The 21,353-nt window shown below is 47.9% G+C and overlaps 1 protein-coding gene across 1 annotated transcript in view; it reads right to left on the bottom strand.

Moving 5' to 3' along the window:
* The window catches only part of LOC134927251 (ATP-dependent translocase ABCB1-like), a 131,744-nt gene that overhangs the window by 90,717 nt on the left and 19,674 nt on the right, over window positions 1-21,353 (bottom strand). Inside the window, exons 6-11 of the mRNA XM_063921448.1 lie at window positions 16,516-16,707; window positions 14,002-14,173; window positions 4,961-5,085; window positions 3,078-3,249; window positions 2,849-2,962; window positions 1,303-1,413 (exon numbers count right to left, since the gene is read on the bottom strand). Of these exons, the coding sequence (XP_063777518.1) occupies window positions 1,303-1,413; window positions 2,849-2,962; window positions 3,078-3,249; window positions 4,961-5,085; window positions 14,002-14,173; window positions 16,516-16,707 (886 nt within the window). The remainder of the gene's footprint in view (window positions 1-1,302; window positions 1,414-2,848; window positions 2,963-3,077; window positions 3,250-4,960; window positions 5,086-14,001; window positions 14,174-16,515; window positions 16,708-21,353) is intronic.

The raw sequence follows: 21,353 nt of genomic DNA, 5'->3' as shown, positions 1-21,353 counted from the left end.
CTGATTACACAGCAGCTGCACTCTGGTCTCTGGTTAATCAGCCAGCCAATCCCTGCTTCCCAGCAGGTATAAATATCCTGTTCCTGGGGTGGAAAGATGTCAGTGCTTCAATTGTCTTCAGTGATTCCAGTGTGCAGTTCTCCCATGGACTTTCTCTGCAGTACAGCCTGACTCCCTGGTGATTATACTCTGCAGTGTAACCCGACACTCCAGTGATTAACCCTCTACAGTCTACCCTGATTCACCTGTGTCTGAACTCCGGCTTCCCAGCAGCCATTCCCCAGCATCACTTCATGCTTCACCTGTGCTTCTAAGTACAATAGTGCATTTCTATCTGCGAACCCCAGCTTCACTCAAAGCTTACCAACGATCCCAAAGTAACCATCGGTGTTCCGTCATCGATTCCAAGTCACCATCGGTGTTCCGTCATCGATCCCAAGTATTTCTCTGAACTGTGTTTCCTATTACCAGTACCAAGTCATCAGTATTCCTCTGAACTGTGTTTAATAAAACCTTTGAACTTTCCCTTGTTGTTGTGGTCACGCCTTCGGGCATTTGTTCTAAAGGTTCCCTGCATGTCCAAGAACCCTGTACTGCCTCCCAGGTACACATATACCTCAGCCCCTACAACTGAGGCTTCCCACTGGTCAGCACCAGCCCTCAGTTGTGACAGAACGCCTCTGCCTGATGGTTTTTGGGGTGGCTGCGTGATATCACACGCAGCCACTCCAATGGGAAAAATGGCGGCTGACCGCCTGCATACACAGCCTAGCTGCGGCTGCAAGGTGTCGTCCACAATTGCTGCGACCACAATGTAAATTTCAGTCGCAGCTGGTGGCCGCCATTTAGCATACTGGGCAGCTTTGCCCTGCGATGGGCGGCCCCCAGCATGTGAAAGAATGTATTGCAAATTCTGTAGGTAATCCCGATGGTTTATGTACATCTCCAGTGGTGGGGCGCAATTAGAAGCTTTAGTAAATCCTATCTCAGTAGGACCTCCGGTTATTTAGAGGTGAGCGTATGCAGAGATCAATCTGACCTCAGACAGATCTCATGCAGAGCGGATGGAGCCTAGTGCGAACGCACGCTTATGATAATGATGATGACTACGGTACTTCCACCAGCAGATGGATGTAGATGCGTGGTCACGTAGACGCAGCTAAAGTGGCCGTAACTCAGAATCAGGCTCTTTGCAGTTTCAGTACTGTTGAATCACTGACGTTTTTGCTGTTGTATTCTTGTAACAGCCTACAATAATTATTTATTAATGATGTCAGTAGTACGATGTATGCAATGTCTAACCTGGATATCCGGTCTGGATGGGTAAGTAAACTTTACATTTCTGAATTCTATGTCTCCTTTTATCTTCTCAGGTTTAAATCCTGCTGTAGAAAAACTGTCAATTTTGGGCTCCTAAAGGAAATGAAATGCTTGGTTAGTCATCAACTGAAGATGGTTATTTTATGCGACTTAAGGGGGGTACTAACGGGAGCGATATTCTAAGCAATCTGACTAGATTGCTTAGAATTTAAGCATTATCGCTCCGTGTGTACCCCCTACATTGATAGCAATGCGCAGCCCCGCGCATCGCTATCGCTGGTGCTAGATTTGCCTGCCATGCAGGCCAATCTAGCAGGTCGGTCACTTCACCCACTGGGTGAAATGAGCACCCCCCCGTCTCCCCCTGCACGCTCAGCACACATCTCTCCCACATCGGCCCGTCTATATGGGCCCTTACAGTATATAGGGCCTAATTCAAGGTTGATTGCAAAACAACATTTTCCTCTAATGTGCAAAACCATGTGCACTGCAGGGGGGCAGATATAACATTTGCAGAGAGAGAGAGATTTGGGTGTGGCGAGTTCAATCTGCAATCTAAATTGCAGTGTAAAAATAAAGCAGCCAGTATTTACCCTGCACAGAAACACTATAACCCACCCAAATCTAACTCTCTCTGCACATGTGATATCTGCCCCCCCTGCAGTGCACATGGTTTTGCCCATTAGAGGAAATTTTTGTTTCTGCAGCGGGGTACACTGTGTTCCACAGGGAAAACATCGAGTGTAGAGTGGATCTTGATCCAGAGAGGCACCAACAGGGTAAAGCTTTAGGCTGTCCCAGGATGCATTGTGGGGCCTCCTCTATAACCCCGCTTCCAGGCACTGTGAACTCAGTTTCGAGTTGGTGCCTGTAGAAGCAGGTCACTAACAGGAGGGCTGTGCTGGGCAGCCCTGAAGAAAAGCTTTTCAAAGAAGATTTCAAGGGACACAGCACTGATAAGTCAGGGTGACATTCAGCGCTGTGTCTCCGTCACCTCCCAAGCGTCATTGCATACTCCCGCGGCCTGTTCCCGGGGACTTGCGATAGAGACGCTACGGCTCTAGGCACATGGTTGATGATGCTCTCCTGGTTCACATGGTTGATATTGGGAGGAGGTAAGAGGGTCCCCCAGGCGGGACCCGCCATTAAATCACGTTCCGATCGCATGTCTAGGGTGACGGACTGCAACACTGGCATGGACACTGTCACCGAGCAGGGACCCCACTATATCCGCCAGGGCATAGGAGTACAGGTCGGGTGTACTAACGCCCCTGTTAATAAGTCTCTGTAGTATCGGCGGTGAGGCCCAGCATAGGGGAGGCGGCGCTTGATCTGTAGCTCCTCCCCGGCCCATTAGAGGAAAATTTTGTTTGCATTCAACCTTGAATTAGGCCCTTAATGTACTAGTTAAACTGACAAGGTGTTGCCTGGAATATATTCTGTATAATGACTTCCTCCCACCCTGATATAAACAATAGCGCTTCTTCATAACTGGGCAGAACCACCAGGCACCAGGTACATTACTTACAGTATCAATAATGCTGAATATTGTTGCCGCTGCACCTCTCGCAGTGGCGAAGGCTTCTATACTGGGAGCAGCATGGCCGAAGCTGAAGGAAGCAACAGTGACGGCAAAAAATACCTGACGGCAAAGAGACACAAGTCATCAACACAACAGAAACCAAACAGGGAGCCATACCCTTCAAATAGAGAAATGTCCATACAGATATATCGTTACCAAGAAACTCTGCGCTTACTGTTAGAATGTCTCCAACTGAATAGTTTTCATCGATGACAAGGGTGGTCCCATACCAGAAGGCCAGGGCGTACGCAGAGTATATTGTTAGGAAGGAAAACCCAATTGAAACATTTGTTGTGATCACCTTTTTGATTCCTATTTTCTTTGCATCTTCTAAGTTCCTTTCATACCTGTGGAGATGGGTTGGTCTTTAAAAAGATTGAACAAATAAACAGATTCAAACTCCCGATTCCAAAATCTCTGGCACTTGGCTCACTCCAGGCTAGAGAATATTCAGCATTAGGTTTTGGATGGGGGAGTCTCTGGATTTCAGGCTACTTGTAATGAAGGATTACAGAATTGTCCAAATTTATGGGGGGGTACACACAGGAGATGTGCTGAGCGATCTAGCACAGAACACTCAGCACACATCTGTCCTCCCGCTCAGCACACATCTGTCCTCCCGCTCAGCACACATCCCAGCTCAGCACACATCTGTCCTCCCGCTCAGCGCACATCTGTCCTCCAGCTCAGCGCACATCTGTCCTCCCGCTCAGCACACATCTGTCCTCCCGCTCAGCACACATCTGTCCTCCCGCTCAGCACACATCTGTCCTCCCGCTCAGCACACATCTGTCCTCCCGCTCAGCACACATCTGTCCTCCCGCTCAGCACACACCTGTCCTCCCGCTCAGCACACATCTGTCCTCCCGCTCAGCACACACCTGTCCTCCCGCTCAGCACACATCTGTCCTCCCGCTCAGCACACATCCCAGCTCAGCACACATCTGTCCTCCCGCTCAGCGCACATCTGTCCTCCAGCTCAGCACACATCTGTCCTCCCGCTCAGCGCACATCTGTCCTCCCGCTCAGCGCACATCTGTCCTCCCGCTCAGCGCACATCTGTCCTCCCGCTCAGCGCACATCTGTCCTCCCGCTCAGCGCACATCTGTCCTCCCGCTCAGCGCACATCTGTCCTCCCGCTCAGCGCACATCTGTCCTCCCGCTCAGCACACATCTGTCCTCCCGCTCAGCACACATCTGTCCTCCCGCTCAGCACACATCTGTCCTCCCGCTCAGCACACATCTGTCCTCCCGCTCAGCACACAACGCAATGTGTACTGAGAGAGCGGGGAATGGGGGATGCTCACTTCATCTAGCGGTGAAGTGAGTGATCTAACTAGATTTGGCATGCATGCATGCCAAATCTAGAGCCGGCGATAGCGATGCGCGGGACCGCGCATCGCTGTCGCCGGCACCCTACACACGGAGCGATGTGTGCTTAATTTCTAAGCAATCTGTTCAGATTGCTTGGAAATTAAGTAAAAATCGCTAAGTGTGCACCGCCCTTAAGGTTAAGGATTACAGAGATCTGGAATGAAACCTGGAGTAAAACCTGCTCACCAACAGAAATGTTGTTAATTAGGGAACTCAGGCAAAATCCTGATTGAAACTCTGTAATCCTCTAACAACCACTGTATATCCTTCTACAGCCACTGTACAGCCTTCTACTACAGCAACTCGATATCCTTCTATACTATACACATTCTGTAGCCTTCCGAAAAGGGATGCGGTCATGTGACCGCCGCTCAGGATCCCGGCGGTCGCCAGCCTTCTGTTAGATGTTATGCGGGATCAACAGTGACTTAATCCTATGCAGGAAAAGATGTGTGCACGAAATAGCGCCTTTACGTGTTGTGTTCAGTACAGATGTGCCCAGCTACACAACACTAGGATCTGGGACAGTGACTATATCGATCCCGGAATGCAAGTGCCGACATGCTGACAAGGATTGCCATGGTAACTGTAAACATGTTGGTAAAGCAGCATGTTTAAAGCACCTTATGATTTACTTAAAAGGACGTTTTATCATCAGAAAATCATTAATAATTTCATGTTCACCTTTCTATTTCTTTATTTTGCCCCCCAAAGGCTATGACAGTCCGAATCGCTGCGAGGACCTCCTCGGCCACCGATCCAGCTTTGGCATAAGCTTCTAGCTCCTGGCTGGTGAATGCTGCCAATATCTGTGGATATAAATGCGCACAATCTAGAATCTGTATCTCATTTAACCCAATACAAGACCGGATATCACATCACAGTTTAGGGGGGATATGTAATAGGGTCCGAGTTTGCCGGAAGTGTGGGATGGCGGCCGATCTTGGACATTTTTTAAAGCGGCAAACATTTACAAGGCAAAACCATGCCTTGTACCCTGTTACATGCCCCTGTATATCTATTTCTCCAACCAAGATAAAATTGGCGAGCTATGTCAGCTAAATTACACTTATTTTGTTCTATTATGAAACTTTTGGCTCATGTAGAGTTGCACTCAGCCGTATGCAGGAAAAGATGCGTCCGTGAAATAGCGCCTTTACGTGTTGTGTTCAGTAGAGATGTTCCCAGCTATACAACACTAGGATTTGGGCCAGGTGTATGCCAGAAGTAGCAGTGTGCGCATTTTTGCCCCAGGACCAGGGGAGCTGAGAGAAGGTTGGAAGAATGGCATGTCCAGGACTCTCTAGGGGTCTTACTATCAACTGTAAAGTCATTGTGGAATCAGCCAATCCAAAGCTTCTAGCTAGGTGCAATCACTGCATCCCATTGCTGTAGCCCTCCAGCACCTGCCATATACACTGCTTCTATCTTCCCGCTTATAGTACTTCACGGTATGCAGTTCAGTTGTCGGCAGTCGGGATCCCGACGGTCAGGATACCGACGCTAGGATCCCGACCACTGACCATGCTATTCCCACTCGTGGGTGTCCACGACATTCCGTTATTAGCGTTGCCGCTATTTTAAAATTTCATGTTTGCCGTTTCCATTTTGAAAAAAGCAGAAGATGTAGAACGTGGTAACTAAGGATGTTGGCTGTCGGTATTTATTTGCATTTCATATGGACAGTGCAACTAGAGGGTAATTCAGATCTGATCGTAGATGTGCTAAATTTACTCTGACATGTGGGGGGACGCCCAGCACAGGGCTAGTCCTCCCTGCATGTCAGGCCCTACCACCCCCTAAACACAGGTGCAAAACCATCGCACGGCGGCGATGCTTCTGCACCTGGCGAGTAGCCCCCTGCCTGCGCAGCTTCTGCGCGCTGGCAGGCCGTTACTCGCCGCATCCTGGGTCACAGCAGCTGCGTGTGACATCACGCAGATGCTGCAGCCCACCCCCCCAACGGTCCGGACACGTCTGCGTTGATCAGACCGCGCCCCGCCAACAGCGTTCTAACATCGTTGGCACGCCCCCTCCTGCCCCGCAACCGCCTCTGCCTGTCAATCAGGCTGGGGCGATCACAGCCCTGAGATGCTGATAACAGTGCGGCCACTGTGCACACGCACTCCATCAAGGGCTTCAGACTGCGATCACTGCCGCTACAGCGATCCAGTATGAACAGGGCCCTATGTGACCAGGTGACATCATCTGGTGGGTCCCTAACACTAAGGTCCAGGGCACAGAACCCCCCAGGCCAGCACAAGCCAACTACCCCAAGGAATCACAATAGTGAGAGGCCCAAGTGTTATAAAGTGTTACATTGGTCAGGTTTGTAGGCTTGCCTTAATATCCCTTCAATCCAGGACATCTATGATTTACACAGGATCTGTGGCTGGCTACATTCAAGACTGCATTTCACCTGGTTTTAATCAGAACCTAAATCATAGGTGTCCCGGATTAAAGGGATATTCTGTCAAGCCTAGATATATAGGGGTATATGCAATTGCGGTCGAATTCCCGAAATTGTCGAAAAACGGGACTTTTTCGCAAAAAAATAATAATTCGACAATGCAATTCAGTACTTTCCGTCAAAAAAACGGACTTTTAAAATTCGACTTTTTGAAATTCGACATTTGTCAAATTCGACATTTCTGCAATGGTACAAATGCGGCAATTCGACAAAAGTATATTCAATTGAAGTTTGGAAATTCGACAACAGTGCTTTTAGACAGTAAATTCGTCATTTTCAATCCGCCACACTTTGGTGGGTGAATCTAATAAAAAAAATTTAAAACATGTTTTTTTTTTGTGTTTTTTTTATTGGTAATACAGCGATCCAGTATGAACAGGGCCCTATGTGACCAGGTGACATCATCTGGTGGGTCCCTAACACTAAGGTCCAGGGCACAGGACCCCCCAGGCCAGCACAAGCCAACTAGCCCAAGGAATCACAATAGTGAGAGGCCTAAGTGTTATAAAGTGTTACATTGGTAAATCATAGGTGTCCCGGATTAAAGGGATATTCTGTCAAGACTGGTTATATAGATGTCTACAACAAAGAGAGGGAACTTGTAATTTATGTGCAAATCCCAGCATACCTTGTAGTCCAGTGGACTGGAATCTGTAGTTCAGCAACTATTGAATGTTCATACGTATGTTGCCAAACCTGATCTAGAAATTCACTACACATTTTTTGGATTACTGTATACTCCCTGACAATGGGGGAGATGTATCAACCATGGGAGAGAGATACAGGTATCCCAAATCCAAAATGCTTGGGACCAGAAGTGTTTTGGATATCGGATTTATCCGTAATTTGGAAAATAATTGCATACCATAATGAGATATCGTAGCGATGGGACCCAAGTATAAGCACAGAATGCATTTATGTTTCATATATAACTTATACACACAGCATGAAGATAATTTTAGCTAATATTTTTAATAACTTTGGGCATTAAAATAGGATTTTAATTACCTACTGGTAAATCCTTTTCTCGTAGTCCATAGAGGATGCTGGGGTCCACATTAGTACCATGGGGTATAGACGGGTCCACTATGAGCCATGGGCACTGTAAGAATTTGATAGTGTGGGCTGGCTCCTCCCTCTATGCCCCTCCTACCAGACGCAGTCTAGAAACTGTGCCCGAAGAGATGGACATACTTCGAGAGAAGAAAATACACAGATAGTGGTGAGATTCACACCAGCTCACACATAACAAGGCAAACCAAACTAACGAGCTTGAACAATGCAGCAACAGCTGAACAACAATACTTAACCAAGTAACAAGTCAGTACTTAACCAAGCAACAAGGCAGTACTGAACCAAGGAAACACTGCAGGACAACGAAGCGCTGGGCGGGCGCCCAGCATCCTCTACAGACTACGAGAAAAGGATTTACCGGTAGTTAATTAAAAACCTATTTTCTCTTACGTCCTAGAGGATGCTGGGGTACAAATTAGTACCATGGGGATGTACCAAAGCTCCCAGTATGGGAGGGAGAGCGCGGAGGCTCCTGCAGAACTGATTGACCAAACTTTAGGTCCTCAGAGGCCAAAGTATCAAACTTGTAGAACTTAGCAAACGTGTTTGACCCACACCAAGTAGCCGCTCGGCAAAGCTGTAAAGCCGAGACACCCCAGGCAGCCGCCCAGGAAGAGTAGAGTGGGCCTTAACAGATCTAGGACACGGCAATCCTGCCGTAGAATAAGCATGCTTGATAGTGAACCTGATCCAGCGAGAAATCGTCTGTTTAGAAGCGGGACACCCAATCTTGTTGGGATCATAAAGGACAAACAGAGTCCGACTTTCTGTAACGTGAAGTCCTCTTCACATAAATCTTCAAAGCCCTCACAACATCCAAGGACTTTGAGGCAATTGAGGAGTCAGTAGCCACTAGCACCAAAATAGGTTGGTTGATATGAAAAGCCGACACAACCTTTGGAAGAAACTGCTGACGCGTCCTGAGCTCAGCTCTATCTTCATGGAAAATCAAGTAGGGGCTCTTGCAGGACAATGCCCCCAATTCAGACACACGCCTAGCCGAAGCTAATGCCAACAGTGAGACCACCTTCCAAGTGAGAAACTTGACCTCAACCTCCTGAAGAGGATCAAACCAATCCGATTGCAGGAACTGCAACACCACGTTAAGATCCCAAGGTGCCGTAGGAGGCACAAAGGGAGGCTGGATGTGCAACACCCCTTTCAAGAAAAACTGAACCTCAGGGAGGGAAGCCAATTGTTTCTGGAAGAAAATGGACAAGGACGAAATTTGGACTTTAATGGAGCCCAAACGTAGGCCCACATCCACACCTGCCTGCAGGAAGAGGAGAAACCGCCCAAGTTGAAACTCCACCGTAGGAAACTTCTTGGATTCACAACAAGACACATACTTTTTCCAAATGCAAAGGTAATATTTAGATGTTACTCCTTTCCTAGCCTGTAGCAGGGTAGGAATAACCTTGGTCGGAATGCCTTTCCGAGCTAAGATCTGGCGTTCAACCTCCATGCCGTCAAACGTAGCCATGGTAAGTTTTGATAAGCGAACGGCCCCTGTTGCAGAAGGTCCTCTCGAAGAGAAAGAGGCCTCGGATCTTCCAGCAGTAACTCCAGAAGATCCGCATACCAAGCTCGTCTTGGCCAGTCTGGAGCAATGAGGATCGCCTGAACTCTTGTTCTTTTTATAAGTTTTAGAATCCTTGGGATGAGTGGAAGAGGAGGAAACACATACACCGACTGGAAGATCCATGGAGTTACCAGTGCGTCCACCGCCTGTGGGTCTCTCGACCTGGAACAGTACCTGAGAAGCTTCTTGTTGAGGTGGGAGGCCATTATGTCTATTTGAGGTACTCCACAAAGACTTGTCACCTCTGCGAATACCTCAGGGTGGAGTCCCCACTCTCCTGGATGGAGGTCGTGTATGTTGAGGAAGTCCGCTTCCCAGTTGCCCACTCCAGGAATGAAGATTGCAGATAACGCCATCGTGTGCTTTTCTGCCCAGAGGAGAATCTTTGTTACCTCTGCCATTGCAGCTCTGCTCTTCGTTCCACCTTGTCGGTTTATGTAGGCCACCATCGTTACATTGTCCGACTGCAATTGAATGGCCTGATCTTGCAGAAGATGTGCCGCTTGTAGAAGGCCATTGTACATGGCTCTTAGTTCCAGAATGTTTAACGGAAGGATGGATTCCAGACTTGACCACCTGCCTTGGAAGTTTTCCCCTTGGGTGACCGTGCCCCAACCTCTGATACTTGCATCCATGATTAGAAGGATCCAGTTCTGAATCCCGAACCTGCGGCCCTCGAGAAGGTGAGGCATTTGCAGCCACCATAGTAGCGAAATCCTACCTTTCTTGACAGACGTATCCTCTGGTGCATGTGCAGGTGAAATCCCGACCACTTGTCCAGGAGATCCAGTTGGAATGACCGTGCATGAAATCTTCCGTACTGTAGAGCCTTGTAGGAGGCAACCATCTTTCCCAGAAGGCGAATGCACTGATGAACCGATATTCGGGCAGGCTTCAAGACATCTTGGACCATTGATTGTATCACCAACGCTTTCTCCACCGGTAGAAAAACCCTCTGCACTTCCGTGTCGAGGATCATCCCTAGGAAAGACAATCTCCTTGTCGGCTCCAAATGTGACTTCAGAAGATTTAGGATCCATCCATGATCCCTGAGCAGTCGAGTTGTGAGAACAATGGACTGCAACAACTTCTCCCTGTATGATGCTTATATCAGCAGGTCATCCAGATATGGAATTATGTTCACTCTCTTCTTGCGTAGCAGGAGCATCATCTCTGCCATTACCTTGGTGAACACCCTCGGTGCCGTGGGTAGGCCGAATGGCAGCGCCTGGAACTGATAGTGACAGTCCAACAGTGCAAATCTGAGATAAGCCTGTTTCGGCGGCCAAATTGGAATGTGAAGGTGCGCATCCTTGATATCTAAGGATACCAGGAATTCTCCCTCCTCCAGACCTGAGATCACCGCTCTCAGAGATTCCATCTTGAACTTGAATTCCCTCAAATATGGATTTAACGACTTGAGGTTCAATATTGGCCTGACCGAACCGTCCGGTTTCGGCACCACAAATAGGTTTGAGTAGTAACCCTGGTTTACCAGATGAGGTGGAACTGGAAAAATTACATTTGCCTTTTCCAATTTTTTAATGGTTTCCTGCAGGATAGCCCTTTCTGTCAGCAAAGCTGATAAGCCTGATTTGAAGAATTTGTGAGGTGGCAGTTCATGAAACTCCAGTCTGTACCCCTGGGATACAATATTTTGCAACCAGGGGTTCCGGCCTGAGGACACCCATACCTGACTGAAATTCTGTAGACAAGCTCCCTTTGCCCGATCTCCAGGCTGGGAGGTCCACCGTCATGCTGAGGATTTTGAAGATACAGAACCAGGCTTCTGTTCCTGGGAACCTGTTGGTGCAGGTTCTCTGGATTTTCCCCGACCACCTCTGAAGAAGGTGGAAGAGGCTTTGGACTTCTTAACCTTTGCGGTCCGAAAGGACTGCATTGTAGACGTAGGAAAAGATTATCTCGTTGGCGGAGTGGCTGAGGGAAGAAAGGTTGACTTACCCGCGGTTGCCGTGGAAATCCACGCATCCAATGCTTCCCCAAACAGAGACTGACCTGTGAAGGGTAGGTTCTCCACACTCTTCTTGGATTCCGCATCAGCAGACCATTGGCGCAGCCAGAGTCCCCTGCGTGCCGAGACAGCCATGGAAGACGTCCGTGCATTCAGATGACCAAGATCCTTCATGGCCTCCACCATGAAACCTGCAGAATCCTGTATGTGACGTAAAAACATTTCAATGTCACTTCTGTCCATAGTATCTAAATCCTCTAGTAATGTGCCTGACCACTTTACTATGGCTTTAGAAATCCATGCACAAACGGTAGTGGGCCTTAGCGCCACGTCTGAAGCAGTGTATATGGATTTGAGCGTAGTCTCAATCTTGCGGTCTGCCAGCTGTTTCAAAGCGGTAGATGCAGGAACAGGTAAACCCACCTTTTTAGACAATCTAGATACAGAAGCGTCTACTATAGGGGGTTTTCCCACTTTTTCCTATCCTCTTCAGGGAAAGGAAAAGCCACGAGAACCCTCTTTGGGATCTGGCATTTTTTCTCCGGGTTTTTCCAGGATTTCTCAAATAATGCGTTCAATTCCGTAAACGCAGGGAAGGTAAGGGAGGCTTTCTTATTGTCAGTAAAGTAAGCCTCCTTGACCTGTTCAGGTACCTTGTCAGAAATGTGTAAAACATCCCGATTGGCCTCAATCATGAGCTGCACCCCCTTAGCAAGGGATGCCTCCCCTCTCAGTATATCCCCTTCACCATCTCCCATGTCAGAGTCGGTATTCGTGTCCATCTGCATTACCTGGGTAAGAGACGGGTACATTTTTGTGGGCATATACAAGGGGATTTTGATGAGGTAGTGGGAGTAGAATACGACAAAACCTCTACAGAAATTTTGAAAACCTGTGTTTCAGTCTCATAATGAGCTATCCTAGATTAAATCTGGGATATCATTCCCTTAATGGAAGTCATCCACAGGGGTTCGGATTCGGAAGGTTGAGACATTATATTGCATTCCTGAGTACATGGAATGGATTCCTCTGGAGAAGATACATATTCTGCAGCACAAGACACAGAGTCCCTGGACATGGCAATGTGAGCTATAAAACACACACACACACACACACACACACACACACACACACACGAAAATGTCAGTCACAGTTTCCCCCAGCGCCCCCGTAGGCAGCTATATAATAACAGCCTGGCGCTGCCTGAGTAACCTTAATAGACTACACAGGAATTTAGTGAACAAACACCCCACCCCCTTCTGTAACCCGCTTGTACCGCATAGGATAGCTGGAGTTATATGGAGGGTCAGCACTCCCACTCAGCGTCTCTGATCTGTGATCTGCAGGGAGGAAAATTGCGCTTGTGAGTGCTGGGTCCGCTCTGAGGAGAAGCTCCACCCCCTTGTAATGGCGCGTCTTCCCGCACTTCTAAGGATTATACTGGCCTGAGGAATTGGTGACTAGCAGTAGCACAGAGTCCCTGATAGTCTTAGTGACCAGTTTTAGGGTATTGTCGCTGGCCCAGGGCGCCCCTCACAGCGCCGCACTACAGTACCGCTGAGCCCTCATGGAGCGCAGCTTCAGTGCTGCGCTCCCACCCTGATGCCGCCATTTTCACTGGCTCCCCGTTTGTTGGGGCGCCGGATTCCTACTCATCACCGACAGCCTCTGGCTCTGTTAGGGGTTGGCGGCAGTGCTACGGGAGCGAGCGGTCGCCTCGGGTACTTGCAATCGACACCCTCAGGAGCTCAGTGTCCTGTCAGTGGAGATAGTGGCCATTAACCTCAAGGGTTGGATACTACTCCCCCCCTAAGTCCCACGAGGCAGGGAGGCTGTTGCCAGCAGCCTCCCTGTGTCTAACATCTTAAAATAAGATAATAAAACCAGAAAAGCTCTAGGAGCTCCCCTAGCTGTGACCGGCTCCACCGGGCACATTTTCTAAACTGAGTCTGGTAGGAGGGGCATAGAGGGAGGAGCCAGCCCACACTATCAAATTCTTAAAGTGCCCATGGTTCCTAGAGGACCCGTCTATACACCATAGTACTAATGTGGACTCCAGCATCCTCTAGAACATGGGTCTTCAACCTGTGGCCCTCCAGCTGCTGTTAAACTACATGTCCCAGCATGCCCTGCCACAGTTTTGCTATTAAGGTATGCTAAAACTGAGGCAGGGCATGCTGGGATGTGTAGTTCCACAGCAGCTGGAGGGCCGCAGGTTGAAGACCCATGCTCTAGAATGTAAGAGAAACAAAGTTTGTGTACATACACACAATTAATTTATATTCCATATACGGCTTATACACACAGCCTGAAGGTCATTTAATACAATATTTTTAATATTTTTGTGTATTAAACACAGTTTGTGTACATTGAGCCATCAGAAAACAAAGGTTTCACTACCTCAGTCTCACTCAAGAATATCCGTATTTCGGAATATTCCATATTTCGGAAATATTTGGATATGGGATAATCAACCTGTAAAGAGGAGATAAAGTACCAACCAATCAGCTTCTGTCATTTTTCAAACACAACCTGCAAAATGGCAGTTAGACACTGATTGGTTAGCACTTTATCTCCCTATCTTTCTCTAAGGTTTGATAAATCTCCCCCAATATGTGCTCACATACCTTTGACCAGAGAGCAGCAGCGAGCCCCATGATTGGGCTGATTGCCAAAATAACAAGAGTCAGCTTCCAGCCCTTAACAAACGCAACGATAAAACCGGCCAGGAAAGTAGCTGAATACTGAAACAGCATAGCCATCTTGTCACCGATGCCCTCATTAATCTTGGAGATGTCTCTAAATATAAGAATATAGTGTTTACATTTAAAATAAATAAATTAAACAAATTATTCCAAACCAAGTTATCTGTTCATAATCAAATGTATGACCTATGTTTGATGCACAGTGAGATTTGTCTGCATGAAGGTTAAAAACCAGAATGTAGTATTAATATTAACCTACAGCAGAGGTTCTCAAACTCGGTCCTCAGGACCCCACACAGTGCATGTTTTGCAGGTCTCCTCACAGAATCGCACGTGAAATAATTAGCTCCACCTGTGGACCTGTTAAAATGTGGCAGTGAGTAATTAATACACATGTGCACTTGCTGGGTTACCTGCAAAACATGCACTGTGTGGGGTCCTGAGGACCGAGTTTGAGAACCTATGACCTACAGCATCGTTGATCACAAACTGGATAGCTCTTGGTGACTTTGAAATCACTATGATTCTGTGGTGTAAATCATACTTGCCTACCTGACCCTCTCCATGAGGGAGAAAATGCTCTGTTCCTGGACTTTCCTGGTAATGTATGATTGCCATCACCTGTGGTGAGCTAGTTAATTGATAAGAAAGGTGTTTCACCACAGGTGATGGCAATCATACATTACCAGGAAAGTCCAGGAACAGAGCAGTTTAGAACATAGAAACATAGACTTTAACGGCAGATAAGAACCACTTGGTTGGCAACTCTAGTCTCCCCATAGAAGGACACTCAAACACCCCCACTACTCCCAAAATATGTGCCTCCATGAAGAGGGAGCAGCCAGGTAGATGGGTGCTGGGCATGTCTTAAGGCAATGCCTCTGGCATCCCACAAGCTGGAAAAGGGTAACACTGAGGTAGGGGCAGTGACACGCTGCCCACTCTGCCTTGTGCTCTGCTTGGCTGCACACCTTTCCCTATAGCCAAGTTGGATCCTCCAGCATTTGGCACAGAAGGTCTGTGTTTAGTGGCAATCACCTCTTTCATTGCATACACATAGATTATATATGTTCTGTGGCTGCCTGCATTCATTCTGCACCTGGATTTATTTATCCACTGATCTTGTGTAATTCACGTTTTAGTGATGAAGTGATGAAGTGGCCACCCTGGCAGTAGAGGCTGAGAGGCAACTTTGTCATAATATGACTCAATATGAAATAACAGGGCCCTCTGTCACCAAAGATAAATGGAGCTCTTAAGGGCCCTACACATTTAAAGATCCACCGCCGAGCTGCCCGACGGGCGACCCGGCGGCGGGGGGGCAGTGACGGGGGGAGTGAAGTTTCTTCACTCCCCCCGTCACCCGGCTCCATAGAAGTGCAGGCAAATATGGACGAGATCGTCCATATTGGCCTGCATGCACAGCCGACGGGGCACCAACGATGAACGAGCGCGGGGCCGCGCATCGTTCATCGCTGGAGTCTCCACACTGAAAGATATGAACGGTATCTCGTTCATTAATGAACGAAATCGTTCATATCTTTCAGTTACATCGCCAAGTGTGTAAGGCCTATATGTGTATCCAGGCTTGGCAGTGGCGGTAATCTAACACTGTTTAATTAACTGTTTTAATACTCTCTGCACTGATTCTTTCCTATTTTTAAGTAGAGGCTGTGGTGTTAGTGATGGCATGGCAATTACTATACCAAAAGGAAAACCATAAAGTGGAAGATGTAGCAGAGACTGCATATAAGATGTGGCAGAGACTGCATATAAGATGTGGCAGAGACTGCATATAAGATGTGGCAGAGACTGCATATAAGATGTGGCAGAGACTGCATATAAGATGTGGCAGTGACTGTATATAAGATGTGGCAGAGACTGCATATAAGATGTGGCAGAGACTGTATATAAGATGTGGCAGAGACTGCATATAAGATGTGGCAGAGACTGTATATAAGATGTGGCAGAGACTGCATATAAGATGTGGCAGAGACTGCATATAAGATGTGGCAGAGACTGTATATAAGATGTGGCAGAGACTGCATATAAGATGTGGCAGAGACTGTATATAAGATGTGGCAGAGACTGCATATAAGATGTGGCAGAGACTGCATATAAGATGTGGCAGAGACTGCATATAAGATGTGGCAGAGACTGCATATAAGATGTAGCAGAGACTGTATATAAGATGTGGCAGAGACTGCATATAAGATGTGTCAGAGGCTGCATATAAGATGTGGCAGAGACTGCATATAAGATGTGCCAGAGACTGCATATAAGATGTGCCAGAGACTGCATATAAGATGTGGCAGAGACTGCATATAAGATGTGGCAGAGACTGCATATAAGATGTGGCAGAGACTGCATATAACCGGGTGCGAACATTGTTAAGCGGAGAAACCCCAAATGAGTTTGTAAAAGATGTGCACTCACTCCGTCAGCCTCGTATTCAGTTCTCCTGAATCATTGACATCAAACCAACTAATTTCCTGCCTCAGCACCGCATGGAAAAAATTCTGTCTGATCTTCTTAATCTGCCGGCCAGCGGCCAAAGTCCACAGTGATATCTGAACGTAGGCACAAAGCAATGAGACACATCCCAGGCCAGTGTAGTAATAGGAAAACCTGAGGAAAGAGAATAACATTGCATGGCTCGTTTAAATCTGAGTTTTATAGTGGCTCTCAGGAACACATATAAGTTCTCTATGCACTCTCAATACTGTAAGAAATCCTATGTCTCCTTGTGGTTGCGAAGGGCAGCTCTCTTCTGTTCTTAAGAACTACTGTGTCATATTAAATGTAATGACACAATATTATATATGGCACCGCTCATCTCCATAAACAGAACCCTGGACCTCTATGCATGCCCTGAACATTTCCTGCTTAGACTACTGTAACCTCCTCCTCTTTCTTACCTCTCTCCACTTCAGTCTTATGGTGTGTACACACGGTGAGATTTTTTCTTACGATTTTGACTATAAATCAAAATCGTAAGAAAAGTTAGTGCAGATCGCAAGGTGAAAGTCACCTTGCGATCCCAATTCAAAGCTGATGCATGGTCCCGCGCGGTCGGCTTCGCAAGAATAGATAGACTGTGCAGGCAAGTACATTTTTACTATCTCTATAGAAAAGATAGTCAAAATTGACACTTAGCCAAAATCGCACTTAGTGGTCATTCCGAGTTGTTCGCTCGCTGCCGTTTTTAGCAGAATAGCGATCAGGCTAAAAATGGGCGATTCTGCGCATGCGTATGGGCCGCAGGGCGCACGCGCTAAGTATTTTCACACAAAACTATGCAATTTTACACAGGTCCGAGCGATGCTTTTTAGTCGCTCTGCTGATCGGTGAGTGACTGACAGGAAGTGGGTGTTTCTGGGCGGAAACTGAGCGTTTTCCGGGAGTGTGCTAAAAAACGCAGGCGTGTCAGGCTAAAACGCAGGGGTGGCTGGAGAAACGGGGGAGTGGCTGGCCAAATGCAGGGCGTGTTTGTGACGTCAAACCAGGAACTAAACGGACTGAGGTGATCGCAATCTAGGAGTAGGTCTGGAGCTACTCAGAAACTGCAGGGAAACATATAATAGCAGAACCATACCTCCCAACATGACCTTCTCCAGGAGGGACAGAATGCTCTGCTCCTGGACTTCCCTCTTAATTTCTGATTGCCGGCACCTGTGCTGAAACACCTTTCTTATTCATTAACTTGTGCAAAACAGGTGCCGGCAATCAAAATTAAGAAAAAAGTCCAGAAGCAGAGCATTTTGTCCCTCCTGGAGAGGGTCATGTTGGGAGGTATGCAGAACTGCTAGTCTTTCGTTCGCAATTCTGCTAAGCTAAGATACACTCCCAGAGGGCGGCGGCCTAGCGTGTGCAATGCTGCTAAAAGCAGCTAGCGAGCGAACAACTCGGAATGAGGGCCATAGTCAGTATCGCAAGCACAGTCATTATGTGCTTGCGATGCCGACCTAGCCCCTATCGCATAGTGAGAATCGGGCATAACCGAATCTCACCGTGTGTATGGGCCATAAGTTTTAGTGCTGATGCGCCCCATATTTTCCTCTTCTGGCATAGACCGAATCGGGAAGTGGTCACCATACCGCTAATCCGGATCCCGGATGTCAAAATGCTGATGTCGGAATCCCGACTAGCACGGAAATACCGACGCCGGAATCCCGGCGCCACAGGCTTTCCCCCCTTTATGGGTGTCCACGACACCCATAGAGGGAAATTAAATCCTGTGGCAAGGGCAGCGAGCCACCGTGCCCAGAGTGTGGCAAGTGCAGCGAGCCCGCAAGGGGCTTACTAGTGCCCAACCCACTGCCGACATACCCATGGTCGGGATCCCGCTGTCGGTATACTGATGACTGGGATTCCGACTGCCGGGATTACATAGTGATCCCACAGCATCTGCCTACCCAGAGGTGTCACTAGGGTTGGTGTCACCCGGTGTGGTAACTCATAGCGTTGCCCCCCCATGGACCATACCGTGTGTGCTCACAAAGTAAGATGCAATCCATCTTATGTGAATGCCTCTGCCTGATTTGACAAGCAGAGGAGTTCATGGGGCGGCGACGTGGCGTTGTGGGGTTATCGACACAGCATTGCAGGGGAATGCCGCCATAAATGGAGATGGGTTCGGGGCAGCCATGTGACGTCACATGCGGACGCTGCAATAAAACTGCAACTGAAGATTAATAAGGCACCTAGGCCAGTATACAATTACGGGTGTAGTATGGCTGACCGGCGGTCTCCTGACCGCCGGTCAGCTTACCGACGCCGGGATCCCGGCAGCATACCGACGCCGGGATCCCGGCGGGGAGGGGCGAGTGCAGCAAGCCCCTTGCGGGCTCGCTGCGCTCACCACGCTGCGCTCACCACGCTGCGGGCTTGGTGGCGACCTGCGGTCGCCACGGGTTCTATTCCCACTCTATGGGTGTCGTGGACACCCACGAGTGGAAATAGTCCCTGTTGGTCGGCATGCTGACCATCGGGATACTGAGCCTGTGGGATGGTGGAGGAGGTCATGTGACTGTCGGTCAGCAGACCGCTGGTCAATGAATACCACCCTACAATTACACGTGGAGATACATCGGGAGAGAAAAACTCTGATGCTTCTTTGATATTTTTTTGGGGCTATCCAATTAGGTCACCTGAAGTACAAAAAGTTCAGTGAAACCTGTGTGTTTTCAACAGCCCTGTTTTTGGACAAAAACTGGGCTGTTTTCAGGGATTTTGCTTTGCCTGCCTGAGGCAGGTGAAACAAATCCCCTATAAGCTGCGGCTCGTGACGGCTTATTGGGGTTAATTGAGTAGCCCCCAGCGATGCAAATACCCACAGTCAATGATTGCAGGTACTTGAATACCAGCCTTACTTGCATTCCCCCAATTAAGTTTTATATACGCTGCGGACGTGGATGGGATGTGGGTGCGGGGGTGCAGCTCTTTTTGGTGTCACCCCATTGAAGGGTGACACCTGGGTGCAGGCCGCACACCCTGCACCCTCCTCATGATACCACTGTGCCTACCGCCTTTGCAATCTACATCAATGTCCCCCAATCCCACTCAAAACCATAACCCATTCTGGGTATAAAAAATAGATTTTCAAAGGGGAATAAAACAATTGTTTGTATTTCATAGAATTCCGTTTCAGTTTATATTTGTGTCTGGATTTATTTGTATTTTACATAGTAAATGTGAGTTTTGCATTTAGTTATAACACTGGCCAGACACTATCGTATCTTATGTAGATGACACTTCATTACAGTACTTTATTGTGTACAAATTGGGTAATGTGGTTACATTTACTACTAACACTGTCCTCCTCATCTCTACACTTTTCTTACGCTTGGTGTAAACCAAGAGCGTATAATACTGTTTCAGGGCTGGACCCATCTTGGGCAGGGCCGGCGACAGGGGGGGTTAAGGGGCCAACTGTACCGGGCCCCAAGGAACAGAGGTGCCCCAAAGATATGCCTGTTATTGCCCAGCAGGGATGTGAGCCATCTTGTACAAATAGGGCAGCGAGCTGTAGCTGGTGTGTGCGTAGCCTCAGTGTGACAGAAGCCTCTCACACACAGTGACTGTGCGGAATCCGCAGTGTGCACCCGCTCTTCCGGGTCCGGCTCTGTTGGCAGCAGTTAGAGACCAGGATTTCCGTGACCTGCTCCGGCCTCTTCTGGTGGGGTGTGACGGTTGCATGGTTCCTGCTGTGTGATGTTCGGGTCTGGGTACTGGGGACTGCAGTGCAGGTGATTCTCTCCCCGAGGTAAGAGTGGATTGGTGAGAGGGCACAGGCTTTGGAATGGGGTGAGGGAGTTGAGAATGCAGTATGGAGTCACTGGGGAAAGACAGACTGTGGGGTGTGTGAGAGGAAGGAGAGAGGGTGACACACAGACTGTGGTGTAGGAAGGAGAGATATAAATATTGATATATTTGTATGAATAAATATATATATTAACAGTTTCTTATATAGTGCAGAAAATTCTGTTTCGTATATATATATATATATATATATACAGTGTATATATATATATATATATATATATATATATATATATAAAATCTGAGGGGGCCCCAGAGATATCACTGTATGGGGCCCCAACATTTCTGTCGCCGGCCCTGGTCATAGATTCAGAATTACATATTTTTATCAGAAGCATTTTACATAAAATGCGTCCAATGCTACATAAGGACCATTCTATTAACACAAACATTACATCTATTGTGATTTAATGGTGCCTCTTCTGTCAAACCATTCCATGAGATAGGAGAGATCAGTGGCCCTCATTCCCAGTTGATCGCTAGCTGCCGTCGTTCGCAGTACAGCGATCAGGCTAAAAATTGGCCGCAGTACGCACGCGCGAAGTACTTTCACACAAAACTATGCAGTTTTACACAAGGTCGAGCGACGCTTTTCTGTCGCTCTGTTGATCGGTGAGTGACTGACAGGAAGTGGGTGTTTCTGGGTGGTAACTGGCCGTTTTCAGGGAGTGTGCTAAAAAACGCAGGCGTGACAGGTAAAAACGCAGGCATGCCTGGGGAAACGGGGAAGTGGCTGGCCGAACGCAGGGCGTGTTTGTGACGTCAAAACAGGAACTAAACTGTCTGCAGTGATCGCAAGGTAGGAGTTGGTTTGGAGCTGCTCAGAAACTGCTTGAAATTTTTTTCGAGCAGTTCTGCTAACCTTTCAATCGCACTTCTGCTAAGCTAAGATACATCCCCAGAGGGCGGCGGCCTAGCGTTTGCACTGCTGCTAAAAGCAGCTAGTGAGCAAT

This window comes from Pseudophryne corroboree, chromosome 5 (assembly GCF_028390025.1).
Source record: "Pseudophryne corroboree isolate aPseCor3 chromosome 5, aPseCor3.hap2, whole genome shotgun sequence".
Taxonomy (NCBI): Eukaryota; Metazoa; Chordata; class Amphibia; order Anura; family Myobatrachidae; genus Pseudophryne; species Pseudophryne corroboree.
This window is presented reverse-complemented; position numbering and strand designations above follow the sequence as displayed.